The sequence below is a fragment of the Puma concolor genome, chromosome A2, assembly GCF_028749965.1.
Source record: "Puma concolor isolate L17-30 chromosome A2, mPumCon1.1.hap2, whole genome shotgun sequence".
NCBI classification, from domain to species: Eukaryota; Metazoa; Chordata; class Mammalia; order Carnivora; family Felidae; genus Puma; species Puma concolor.
In genome coordinates, this window is record NC_141668.1 from 155814521 (window position 1) to 155827871 (window position 13351).

The following is a 13351-nucleotide window of genomic DNA, read 5'->3' on the forward strand; positions in this document are numbered from 1 at the left end:
TTTGCCTTAGTTTCCCACATCACCATGGCAAGCACTGAAACCCCTTTCCTTGGCTCTTGGGTAGCTGGGAGTGTCTGAGGAAAATCACACAGATTTTCTCCGCTGGGGGCGGGGGCTGTGCTGTTAGCCCGGACTTTGCCCGCAGCTTGCCCCAAGGTCCCTCATCACCAGGAAGCTCTGCATTGGGGCATCTCCTCCGGTGGTCTCCAGTCCCCGCTCCGGGGCACTGCCGGCCACTCTGGGGTGCATTCGTGGTCATCGCTTTTAGGAGCAAGAATGTGATTGGCTCACCTCGGGCAGCACACGGCACACACCTGGACTTTGTGGGACCAGGCATCCGCTCTAATTTGTGACCACTGCAATGACAAGATCACCAGTCCGGGGTGGGGGGGGACTCTGACTCCCTGGCTCCACTGGTCAATGTTCACATCACGGAAACGGTGGCCGTGTGCCCTGTATGGGCCACCAGAAGGACCCGCCCCACGCATTGAGGGGCCTCCCCGAGGAGCAAAGCACCTGAAATGATGCTTGGGCACGCAGTCATTTAACTGGAAATACAGAAATAGGGCCAACCGTGGGGTCAGGAGAGAAAATATTATAAAAACGGCATTTAGGGGGCGCCTGGTGGCTCAGTCGGTTAAGCATCTGACTGCGGCTCAGGTCATGATCCCACAGTTGGTGGGTTCGAGCCCCGCATCGGGCTCGGTGCTGACAGCTCGGAGCCTGGAGCCTGCTTCGGATTCTGTGTCTCCCTCTCTCTCTCTGCCCCTCTCCCCACTCTCTCTCAAAAATAAATAAATAAAATGGTAGCTTAGAGAACACATGTGAGTCTCAGAACGGGAAATGGGGAAAGCATCATTTCCACTCTAAAAAAAAAATGGCATTTTAAGTTAGTAGGAAAATAATTTAATAAACCATCTTGGGAGGATGGGGTGCCATCCGGGGCAAAAACCTTGAATCCCCACTTTACTCTGCGCTGCAAGATGAATTCTAGGATACAAATTGTAAAAGATGAAGCCATAACAGCTTTAGAAATAAAACCGGGAGAGTTTTGCAGTCTCAGCATGGGGAAGGCTTTCCTAACCATGTCATAAAACCCAGAAATCAAAGAAAAAGTTGATAAGTTCCTTTGTGGGGCGCCTCGGGGCCTCCGTCGGGTAAGGTCCGACTCCTGATTTCGGCTCAGGTCATGATCGCACGGTTCGTGGGTTCCAGCCCAACATTGGGCTGTGGTGACGGTGCAGAGCCTGCCTGGGGCTCTCCCTCCCCCTCTCTCTACTCCTCTCTGCTTGCGTGTGTGCGCACGCATGCTCCCTCGCGCGCAAAATAAATAAATAGACATTACGAAAAATAAGTTCACTTGCGTGAAAATAGAATCTGCCTGGCAAACCGTAAGAAATACTAATAGCCAAAATTCACTGGGTGGTTGTCATATGCCAATTAGCCTATTAACTCATCTCCTCCTTGGAACAATCAGTGAGGTTGGGATCATTATCCCCATTCCACAGACGGGCAAAATGAGGCACGGAAAGCTTAAGAAATCTGCCCAAGATCGTAAAGGGGAAAAAACCAAGGTGCGGTAAAGAATACTCCGAGCGTTTGTGATTTGTGGAAACACAGGAGATAAGGGGAGAGATGTGATTTTGGTTAGATGCGCAGGAAGTACCTCCCAAATGATAAGAGACTCGTAACTTTATTGCCTCCAGGGCGGACGACCTAGCAGGCAGAAGCAGGGGTGGGAAGGAGACGTTCCACTTATTTCCCGTGGTACAAACTGAAAGCAAACGCGGAGACAGGGAAACTACAAAACCAGCCCCAGGAACCCAAGGAGGCTGGTGTCTCGGTGTGTAGACAGGTCCTCTCCCCACCCCTCGATGACCCCCCTCCCCCAAAGGGCAGCGGGTGCTGGGACAATCAGAGACAAGAACATTCTGTTCAGCGTAAGCTATTTAAGGAGGCACGGAACCGAGAGACAATTGTAGCCAGGCTTTCTTTACGGAATGGTCAGAGAACGCACTGACTGTCCGTCTGTCTGTCTCACTCACAAGGCTGTGCCGTTTTAGGCACCTGGATGGTGCCTTGCTCCGTTTTGCCTATTTTCGCTGGCATAGTTGTGCCTTCTCGTAGCCTCTACGTACGGTGCTTCTATGCAGCTCTCACTCAACCACACAGTGCCTCCACTTACCCCATGGGCAAGCTCCCTTACCCCATGCCCCGTGTCTTGCACAGGCCCTCCACGAATGTTCACTGAATGAATGAATGAATGAATGGGCTGCCCACAGTTAATGCACATGAGAACCGTGTTCCCACCTTGCTGCTTCTGTCGGAATCCCAGAGGGAGGGGGTGGGGAGTTGGCCTGCCTCCCTCATTTCCCAGTTTGCCTAGAGCTGCAAGGCCGACATCCGGCCAGAATTACGTTCTCAGGTTAATCCCCCCACCCCCCACCCCCACCCAAAGCCTTTCCAAGCGCACTACACAAGTTCGGACGTATTGAACACGACGCCACCAAGTTGGGAGACCCTGTCCGTCCATTGCTGTAAATCCACAGTGTTTGAGTTCATGCCCGAGAGCCCCCTCGGGTCTGCGGGGGTTCCATTCCACTGCAGAAAGAAGAAATAGCCACTATTAGGAAAGTAGCTAACGGTTCCAAGAACTTCCGCGTGCCAGGCACTGCCTTAAAGCAATGTGCGATTTCTCATTAAATCCTCCGCACAAACGTATGAGGTGGTAGGTGTTGCTATCGGCCCCATATCACAGATGAGGAAACGGAGGCTAGAAGCATTACAACTTGCCTAGGAATCCCTGATCCCAGAGTCCAAGTTATACTGATGCTTCTTGGATACTCACTGTATGCCAGACTTAGCCTTGTCCGTTCATAGATGCACTGAATGTTTTAAAATGAAATGAAATGACAAATCCAGTCCCGTAGTCACATTAGGCACGTTTTGCACCAGTCTGGAGTCATCTCCGTCATTACAGAGCGTCCTTCTGGTCAGGGCTGGTCTAGATACTATATACCGACATAACTTTCAGATGTTAATAGACGTGAATACTATCCAGAATGACAGGAAAGGACCCTGAGGTCCACAGAGGGACTCTGAGTCACCTCCCCAAGCTCCTACAGCCTCAAGGCTGGACCTCAAATCAGTCTGACTTTGAACTCCCCACTCTTTTGTCCACCAGGCTCCACTTTCCACCCTTTGGAAGGAGTGAGATAATCAACAGAGAGTCCGGATTTGATGATCTGTTGGAAAAAAAATCATAATTGTCTGGGGCAGCTGGGTGGCTCAGTCGGCTGAGTGTCTGAGTTCGGCTCAAGTCATGATCTCGTGGTGTGTGAGTTCGAGCCCCCACGCAAGTCTCACTGCTGTCAGACTGTCAGCGCGGAGCCCGTTTTGGATCCTCTGGCCCCCTCTCTCTGCCCCTCCCCCGCTGATGCTCTTCCAAATAGAAATAAATATTTTCAAAAAATCATAATTTTCTTAAAAGGGGTTTTTGAAGAATATTAGCTAGTGGAAATGAACCAAAACACAGGAATTCTAGGGTGAATACGGGCCGTTGCTGTTTTGAGGCTGACTTGTTGCTTCCTCTGCAGGATTATCATCGCCTTACCCAGGGCTCACACAGACTTCCAGAGTTTTCCAGGTCTTCAGGGGTAATGCTTTACTGGACGCAGTTGAAGGGATGGCTCGCGGAGGGACAAGGAAATGGGGTGGGGAGGGGTGGGGGGAGAACTCTTTTGCCAACATAAGCAATACCAATATTCATTTGTAACACATCGCAAACAGACCTTTTCTACCCGAGAGACTTCTTCTGTCTTGAATTTGAAGCCACCAAGCTCCGCGTGGGCAACAGACACCCCATCTTTATTTACTGTTCACTTGGAATGGATGGGTTAAATCATAATCCGAAAGCAGAAATGAAAGCATGATGCTTGGTGCCTCAAAGAGAGATATTTTACGTTGCCAACTAAAGCTAGATGCATATGCTTTAAAGACCAGCTTGTGGGAAGACGGAGTTAATGTTCCGCTGGGACGATCGAGGAGTCGAATCCGGACCCTTCCTGGCCTGTGTGCCACCCACTTCCAGGCCGGCAGGATTCTTCCTCAGACAGCAGCCCGCATCCAGCAGGCTCGGTTTGATGGGCTGTAAGCAGTGGTTTCCAAAGTTGGCTGCGCTTAGAGCTTCCTAGAACTCCGAGCTTCTGCAGACCCATCAAATCGGAGTGCTGCGGGTGGGGCTGGGTGTCACTATTTGTCCAACTCCCCCAGGTAACTCCAAGGAGCAGCTAAGATTAAGCCAGCGGCCGTAAGCATGGTCCCCATGAATTCCGGATCCCGCTGTCCCTCATCGACGTGGGTGCCGGCTGTCAGGGGAGTTAGAACGGCTCCCACCTGCTCTCCTCAATGGCGCATCGCTGGCTGGCAGGTGCAATGGGGGAGCCTGTGAAAACTGAGGCCAGGCCTGTTATGCCACACACCTATTGTGCCAGTGCGTCTGGCACTGGGGGCAGGCTCCGCTCTTCTTCCATAAAGTGAGGGGTCAGGCTGACTGGTCCTCAGCAACCTTCCTGTTTTCAGATGGTGCGATGCCATTAAGAGGAATCGAAGTGAGGGGAACACAGTGATAGAGAAAGGGAAGTGTGAATAAAGAAGAAATCCACCCACATGGCCACCATATTGGATCGCTTCGAATACGAGGTACCCACAGCCATTGCTGGATACACATGGGAGTCACGCGAGACGGGCTCGTGGCATTGGATGGCGAAAAATGCTTTGTCACAAAACACTTTGTGACTTTGTTGCAAGGCTGTGGGTTCAGGGATCTGCAGAGTTTGCCCTGAGAGAGCTGGGACCTTCGGTTCACCGCAGGCATCGACGTGTGTCCTCCACTGGCGCTCCTTTTCTTGGCCAGTGAGTTGGGCATTATCTACCCTGAGCTGCTGTGGAACCACCTCTTGTCCACAACAGGAATGGTAGCAGCAGAGACCAACATGAAACAGCCGAATGTATAACCACCCGAGTCGAGGCTGGCTGCGGGACGCCCTTGTTGGATACCAAGGTGACCACAGGGAGGCAGTATAGCCCAAGATTCTCAATGGCCCGGAAGGCCTTTCCGTTGGCTCCTTTGAAAAGACTTTCAAGCGTTTAAAACACGAGTTACCATCGTAAGAAAAAGAAACTCAACCAAGTTCCTGAAACATGACGGAACCACAATGACACAGAACTTATTATCAAATTAAAGTAGTGACAATATGAAGCCAAAAATAAGTAAGCCTTGGAAAAAACGCTTGTAGAAAAAAACCTAAGGCACGGCGCGCCCGGCTGGCTCAAGTCAGTTGAGCGTCCGACTCATGATTTCGGCTCAAGTCATGATCCCAGGATCGTGGGATCAAGCCCCAGCGTTGAGCTCTGCACTGGGCATAGAGCCTGCTTAAGATCCTCTCTCCCTCTGCCCCTCCCCATATGTGCTCACTCTCGCTGTCTCTCTATCTAAAAAGAAAAAGAAAAGAAAAGAAAATACGGCACCGTCGCAACATCTATCTACAGAAATATTCAAGTTTGGCTGTGTTTCAGGAAAATACCAAGCAAGACTTTCATAGTGAGTTTTACTTAAAAGCAAAAGAACTCTGTTTCCTCCCAGGAGCGGCAGCATCTCAGGGTGTGGGAGTTCTCCACGCTCTCAGGTTAAGCAGGGGGGTGCGAACAAGCTATGAAGCAGAGCAGTCCGGTCGTTCACGGCCACGCCCCTTGCTCACATCTCCACATCTCCTGTGCCTTCATCAGAAAGTCAACAATGAAACTCCGATGTTCCTGTTGAGGAGTCTGTCCTTCCCTTGGATAGGAAAGCAGTGACCTGATTTAATCACAACAGTGGCAAGACTGGTAGCCTTTTAGCTGGAGGTATTTGGAACCTTGGGATACACGTGTGAATGGAATCCTAACGTCTGAATTTGCACATTTTCCCTCCCCGCTCAGGGCGTTCACTTTACTTGGACTTTATCCATGGCCCATACGTAACTCCCTCCATGACAGACGCCCCTGGGCCGGGGAGCAGGTGTCTTCACCCAGGATGTGATGAGTGGAGTCAGAACCTGAAAGTCACGATGAGTTCAAGCCTGTTTGTCAATCTAAGGACTGGGGCAGAGGAGGGGTGGGCCCAGGAGGGCCCACAAAGTGAGGGGCGTGGGGTGGATGGAACTGTGCCCCGGACCCTTCCTCTACTCCGACTCAGTCCCCTCCCTCCCTTCCTTGGGTCATGCCTCCTGTTGAGGGAGGTGGAAGGCGGTCTTTCTGGTTGTTAGGGAAAAGCTGTCCTAAAATCGGCTCCAGCTGCCCTTGCCTTCTGCTCATTCCCCGGGAAAAGCTGTCCTAAAATCGGCTCCAGCTGCCCTTGCCTTCTGCTCATTCCCCGGATGTCCAAGTAGGACCGTGACCTACCTGGTCTCAAGACCAGCCTGCCCCAGGCTGTAAATGCCACCTGGACCAGTCGCCTCTTCCCGGAGCACCTGTTCTCTCTGGGGATAAGAGACACGTGCACAGAAAGCCAAACATCAAGGACAAATCCATGGTCATCACTGCAATTACAGGCAAGTTTTTAGAAGGGATTTGAAATGAAAGAAAAGCAACCTTTATAGCAGCCAGGTCCTCGCGTGTCATGTGTCTGCAGTTTGGGATTACAGAGCAAGGACCAGACTGTGACATCGTATGTCTTCTTCATTTTCTTGTTTTAATTTTTTTTTTTTGAGTTTAGTTATTTTAAGAGAAAGAGAGAGAGCATGCACATGTGCACATGTGAGCAGGGGAGGGGCGGAGACAGAGGAGAGAGAGAGAGAGAGAGAGAGAGAGAGAGAGAGAGAGAATCCCCAGCAGGCTCCGCACCATCAGCACAGGACCGAACTCAGGGCTTGAAGCCACAAACCATGAGATCATGACCTGAGCCAAAATCAAGGGTCAGATGCTTAACCGACTGAGCCACCCAGGAGCTACTAGGCCTTCCTCATTTTCTTTTTTTTTTTTTTTTTAATTTTTTTTTTAACATTTATTTATTTTTGAGACAGAGAGAGACAGAGCATGAACGGGGGAGGGTCAGAGAAAGAGCGAGACACAGAATCTGAAACAGGCTCCAGGCTCTGAGCCGTCAGCCCAGAGCCTGACGCGGGGCTCGAACTCACGGACCGTGAGATCGTGACCTGAGCCGAAGTTGGACGCTCAACCGACTGAGCCACCCAGGCGCCCCTCTTCCTCATTTTCAAACATAGACAACTGGCGTGGGCTTACACATACATTGATTTTCTTTTTTTCTTTTTTAAATGTGTCAATTCTTTTGCTCCAGTAGTAGAATTAGATTAGAAACTGGAAAGTTTTCAGTGTCTGTTGCTCAGAAATGCCACCCTTAGAGGCAGCATCTTCAGACAAAGTATTCTGGCAATTTGACCCAGGAAGAGGGGCAACTTTTAAAAAATATTTCAAAGGAAGTATAGCTCTCTGTGCGTGTACGTACGGAGTTTTCCAAAACAGTGACCTAACAAAATCCTTTCACGGTTTTGTTTTGCTTTGTTTGTTTGTTTTTTAAATTTTTAAAAATGTTTACTGAATTTTGAGAGAGAGAGACTGAGCAGGAGTGGGGGAGGGGCAGAGAGAGAGAGAAGGAGACACAGAATCCGGAAGCAGGCTCCAGGCTTTGAGCTGCCAGCACAGAGCCCGGTGTGGGGCTCAAACCCATGAACGGCAAGATCATGACCTGAGCCGAAGTTGGACACTTAACCCACGGAGCCACCCAGGCGCCCGGCTTTCGCAGTTTTGAACGCTATTCTCTACATGTGCGCTTGACGGAAAGAATAGGAATACAGTCAGTTATTTTACAGGGTGATTTTTTACTAGGCAAGGGTTTTCTTCCAAGCGATTTGTAACTTTCTCTATACATGAGCCGGATCACATCATACATGATATGTATTCGACACACAAAGATATCAGAGTGCCTTTGAGTTGACCCAGAGGCTAGGTCATAGGATACTTGTGCCCTTGAAACGACCTCAAGAGCACTTCCGGTTGCTCCCCGTCGACACCCGCGCTCTCAAGGTCGTATTTGAGAGCTGAGAAACATCGGTAGCACCTCTTATTACTCTGATACCTTCATCTTGTGAGGGAGTCTCACTGCTTTGATGTCGCCTCACCTAATCTCTCCCAAATGGTCTTAGCTCCTCCCGGATTCCAAACCATCTCGGGCAGGTACAAAATAGTACAAGGAGCAGCTGCCAAACACGAAATCATGACCCTGTCTTTGAAAGGAATAGATCCCTTAGTGTTCGGGGGGGTGTCGGGAGAAGGCGTCTGGAAGGAGAGTCTAAAGCCACCACGCTCAGCCCGAAACACCGAGTTCCGTAAAACGGTGCTTCTCGGAGCTGAGTCAGCTGGAGGCGGCCTGTTTCCAAATGAATCTGTCCCTTCTCCCCTCTGCCCACTGCGAGTTAACTCCCGAAGGCAACGCTTAGGGAGGCAGTGGTGTGTCCTGGGCGGGCAGAAACTTAGTCATCCCGGCTTCCCTCCCCCCTCTGGGGCGTCTTTGCTTAGTGCTTATAAAAGCCCTGGGTGTTCATTAACTACACAGTCGGCCCCTGGATGTCATAGCTGACGTAAACGTGTTCCCAGGCCTCAGACTCCCGCATTTCCTAAACCTAGTGCTTCCAAGCCCCCTGGAGACGCCCCCTGGTTGGAGCTGGGTTGGGAAGGACAACTCCAAAGGCAGGAGCGGCCACCGCTAGAGAGCCCAGGTTCTGTCTCCGGAAGGCTGTGTTCAAGCTGGCAAAACCAGAGGCTTCCTCTTCCACCAGCCCCTCCTGGTTTCGATGCAAGCCTTGGCCCCTTTCCATGCCTGAGGTTTCCTTAAGGGCATCTCCAGTCCTCGTGCGTGAAGCCTAGAGGTTCTCTCTGCCTCCCCACGGCCCCTCACCTCCAACCCCAATCCACCCCAAGTTCTGTGGACTCTCACCCTGCCTGCTGCGAGGGTGTCCCCATCCCTGGTGCCCGGACCTACATGGAAAGCCTCCTCGCCTCACCCGACCTAAAGGCTCACCTTTCTAGGCCATCGTTCAGCTGCGCAACGAGCTTCCGGCGACAGTGGCCGGGGATCACCACCCCCCCCCCCCCCACTCTGCTCTGGCTTTGACAAGCGGTGCTGTGCACGCTCCCTATGGTCCGGGCTCGCCTTGCCTCTCCCCAGCCAGTGCTGACCCCCCACCGCAGAGCCGCCCCGCGCATGTGCGGGGCCTGCAGGCCTGGAGCTAACCTTCCTCCCCTCTCCCCTTCTCCCTGAAGAAGCCTTCGCAGCTCTCACCCGGTCCTGATCGCCTGTGGAACTTACCAACCACACCCTGGAGGGGAGATCGCTCTTGGAAGAGCTCGTTTCTTAACAGATCACCCACAAGCACCTGCTTTCAGCGCACTTAACAACCTGCACCTGTTGCCTCGAGCAGATCAGAAACCGTACAATATGCATCTTGATTGGTTTTGTTATTCCTGTTCGTGTCACCGAACTCAAGAATTAGCAGTTCTCTGGGGATTTTTTTTTTTTTATAATGAAATTTTTGCAGCAAAGGAAGAGTTTGCCAATAAGTTGTTGTGTGCGGAGGGGAGGTGAGGAGGTTTGCTATGTCATCAACATATACTGATTCGGCTTTCCAGATGTGACGGGCTTAAATGGTGGGATAGATGCCAGGTGCACAGATGACTCTTAGGCCCTCTATGACAGTAACTTCCTTTTTAAAAGGGTCACTCCCGCCCCTAGGCTGTGTACAAACACCTGGCCCAGGTCACAAGCCGACAGAGATTTCCTGCTCTCCGGTGGATCGGGTGTAAACCGAGCTCGCTCTGTCGGGGACCTTTCCCTGGAAGACAGGACAACGTTTGCAGAAGTGCCTGGCGATGTGCTTTTGGAAGAACACCAAGAGGTAGCTTCTGAACTTCTCCCCGACGAAGGCGTAGATGATGGGGTTGATGCAACAGTGCGTCATTCCCAGGGTCTCCGTCACCTGCATGGCTTGGTCCAGTCTGTTGGAGCTACTGCAGTTATTGAGGCCAAAGGACTCCGGGAAGGTGCTCAGCAGGAGGACGATGTTGTTGGGGGCCCAGAAAAGAAAGTAACCGATCATGATCACGAAAATGAGCTTCACGGCCCTGTGCTTCTTCTTCTCGTTCCGACACCGGAACAGGGTCCTGAGGATGGCCGAGTAGCAGACGATCATGACGAGCAGGGGCAGGACCAGGCCCAAGACGGTCATCTTCAGTGTCTGGAAGTTCTTCCAGAAATGATACTGATTGGATGGAAAATGAGGGCTGCACGTAAAATGAGAGCCCTCTTTTTGGGATCTGCTGAAGACGCACCCCGGCAGAGAGGCGACCACGGCCACCGCCCAGGTGACCGCGCTTGTCACCGCCCCAAAGGTGACCGTCCTGGCCTTTAAAGCGAACACAGCGTGGACGATAGCCAGGTACCTATCGACGGTCAGGAGGATGATGAAGAAGTTTCCGCCAAAGTACCCGACGTGATAGAGCCCGGTGACCGTCTTACACATCACATCTCCGAAGACCCACCCGTTGGCGGCATAGTGGGCCCAGAAGGGGAGGGTGAAAAGGAAGAGCAGGTCGGAGATGGCCAGGTTGAGCAGGTAGACGTCAGTCATGCCCCTCAGCTTTTTGCAGTTGATGAGGATGAGGACGACCAGCAGGTTGCCCACGAAGCCGGAAATGAACACGAGTGAGTAGAGCGGAGGCAGGAGCCTGGCTGCGATTTGCCTCACGTCAGTTTTCTGGCAGGGCTCCGACAGCTCGTATTCAATGTCATAGTAGGGGCTTGTGGCTTGATAATCCATTTTGCTCGACGCTGTGAATAAAGAAAAAGTGATCGTCTATGATACCCCAGAATGTACTTGGCGGTGGTCCGCCATGGGTGCAAACCGTCTTATCCACGAACAGGCTTTTCAACATTGGTACGTAGGTTTCTACATTTAACGGAGCTCCCTTGTTTGGCCAAAAGAAAGAAGGAAGGAAGGAAGGAAGGAAGGAAGGAAGGAAGGAAGGAAGGAAAGAAAGAAAGAAAGAAAGAAAGAAAGAAAGAAAGAAAGAAAGAAAGAAAGAAAGAGAAAGAAAGGAAAGGAAAAAGAAAGAACTTTTTCAGGAAAAGGAAGGATCGCTATCACCTCTGCTCACTGGACGGAGACCGTGACTCTTGGGGGGGGGGTCACAAAAGCATCGTCTGACCCAATAAAACCTGACGCTCTGTAGCCACGTGGGACGAATGAAGCTTTAACAACGTCAAGAAACTGACTCAGGCGCTGTCTAACACTGTCTTACCATCTCTGCTGCAGCTGCCTTCCCTGGGGTGAGCTTATACAGAGCGTCCCCCGGAGTGTGTGTTGCTAACCATGGACGGTTCCCAAGGGCACCCTGTGGGCCAACAACTTCACACCCATTCATTCAATTAATCCTCACGGTCACCCTATGAGTCAGGTCATGTTATCGTCCCCATTTTGCAGATTAGAACTCAAGGCACAGAGAGGATGAGTAACTTGCCCAACCACACACAGCTAGAAAGCAGCTGATTTTGAAGGCAGGCAGCCTGCACTCTCATCCAGCAGCTGCCTAGTCTCTCGCTTCTTGGTGAGGGAAGTGGAGTGTGGTATCGTCAGCCTGGCACCTCGACGCGGTCCGGATGAAACGGGCCGCTGCCCAAGTCCCCCGAGAGGGTCGTAGCAGCTAGTAGCCAGCTATAAAGTCCGGGCTGCCATTCTCACGTGTAGTCTAAGTTCGTGTTTACAGTTCCCGAATTGCTATGATTAAGAGCTCCCGCACATACCCAAGCAATCCAGGTAGAAAACATCTCAGGTGCCACCATGCATATTCTGGGTTTGCTCAGCCCCTCCATGACCCGCTGGCTAGCCTGGTCTATTTCGGTTCCACTTCCTGGTAGAAGTTTCTTTAATAAATCCTCGTGGGTTTCATGCTTCCTGTCCCTCGGATTAGGTAGCAAGGAGACACATACAGAAAATTTCACCTTAAATTCTGAGCCAGAGCAAGAACCATACATTAAAGGACATGAAATGTGCTGTAGAGCTGATATAGTAAAGGGAAAGTTTATTTGCTATTTGTAGTCCAATATGAATTCGGACAATTTTTACCCTTCCCTCTTTTCTGAGAAAAACAAACAAACGAAAAAACTGGACTTAGATACAACTCGTCTTGGACATACATTCACAGGGCATCCTGCCTGGTCAGTTTCAGTTCTTACCAGAAGATCATTCTGCCAAGATTTTGGCCAAGAATCATCTCTCTGAAAAGATTTCTTTTGAAAGGTGAAGTTCCTTCCTTCCTTCCTTCCTTCTTTTCTTTCTTTTTCCTTTCTTTCTTTCTTTCTTTCTTTCTTTCTTTTTCCTTTCTTTCTTTCTTTCTTTCTTTCTTTCTTTCTTTCTTTCTTTCTCTCTCTTTCTTTCTTTCTTTCTTTCCTTCTTTCTTTCTTTTAAATATTGCTCCCTTTACAACAATCTTTCATTCACAATCATGTTTTGTATCTTCGATGTTATCACAGTCTGAAATTGATTCTAAATTCTAACTCTTTTCTCCTCTCGAAGATTATGTTTTAAGATAGCTCTACGAGCCTCTGGTGTGTGTCCAGTCTTCTAGGGTTTCCTGTAAAGCTTTTTACTCATCACAGAAGCCGAGCTAATTAACAGACAGAGTGGCTGAGGGATGACTTACCAGGAGGGTTCTTGTAGGGGAACGGATGTCTCAGCTGCTCTGGCTAGCTGAGTTGTGCAAATCAAACATATAGGCAGCATAAAAGTAGGAAATGCATGGTTTCTACTGAGAGGGGGAGGCGGAGTTTTAATGAATAAGTACATTTCAGGGCCAAAAAAAAAAAAAAAAATCAAACAGTTCTTCTTCTTCTTTCCTTTTCTTTTTAATTGAACTTAAAATAGGTCAGAGACTAGATTTCTGGCCTGAAAGTTTATTTGTGGGCTTCCCTGACGACACTATTTTCTTCTGTTTTCTGCTCATGCAACTACACAGAGTCTGTTAGAAAATAGAAGGACTGAAGGATATTAGTGCTAGAAAAACATTCACATTTATCGGGTCAAACCTCCTCATTCTGCCCAAAGAAACTGCTGCTTCAGAGGCCAATGATTTATTTGTATAAGACCACAGGGCTTATCAATGGTGAGGCTGAACAGTTGAGATTCTGATTCTCTTAAGACTTGCCTGCAATGAAAGCCACGGAAACCAACTTGAAATTGATAGGGGATGCCTCACGTGAAGTCCGTGGTCCCCTTTAGCCACTGTCTCCCCATCCCTTGTG

At 50.2% G+C, this 13351-nt stretch overlaps 1 protein-coding gene across 2 annotated transcripts; it reads right to left on the reverse strand.

Annotated features, from left to right (window-relative positions):
* Positions 1-9500: 9500 nt before the first annotated feature.
* Positions 9501-12851, reverse strand: LOC112852423 (C-C chemokine receptor type 5-like). Of its 2 annotated transcripts, XM_086698418.1 has the most exons (3): positions 12754-12790; positions 11855-12005; positions 9501-10882 (listed from the first exon to the last, which is right to left on the reverse strand). In XM_086698418.1, the coding sequence occupies exon 3, from the start codon at positions 10869-10871 to the stop codon at positions 9813-9815; it is 1059 nt and encodes a 352-aa protein (XP_086554544.1). In that variant the 5' UTR covers positions 10872-10882; positions 11855-12005; positions 12754-12790; the 3' UTR covers positions 9501-9812. The 2 variants fall into 2 exon arrangements, with proteins under 2 accessions (XP_086554544.1, XP_086554543.1); XM_086698417.1 differs by lacking the exon at positions 11855-12005 and having other exon boundaries at positions 12754-12851.
* Between the last annotated feature and the right edge of the window lie 500 nt (positions 12852-13351).

What these genes read in the sequence shown, in the direction of transcription:
- LOC112852423 (XM_086698417.1), bottom strand. Translation starts at nt 10,871, where the DNA reads ATGGATTATCAAGCCACAAGCCCCTACTATGACATTGAATACGAGCTG.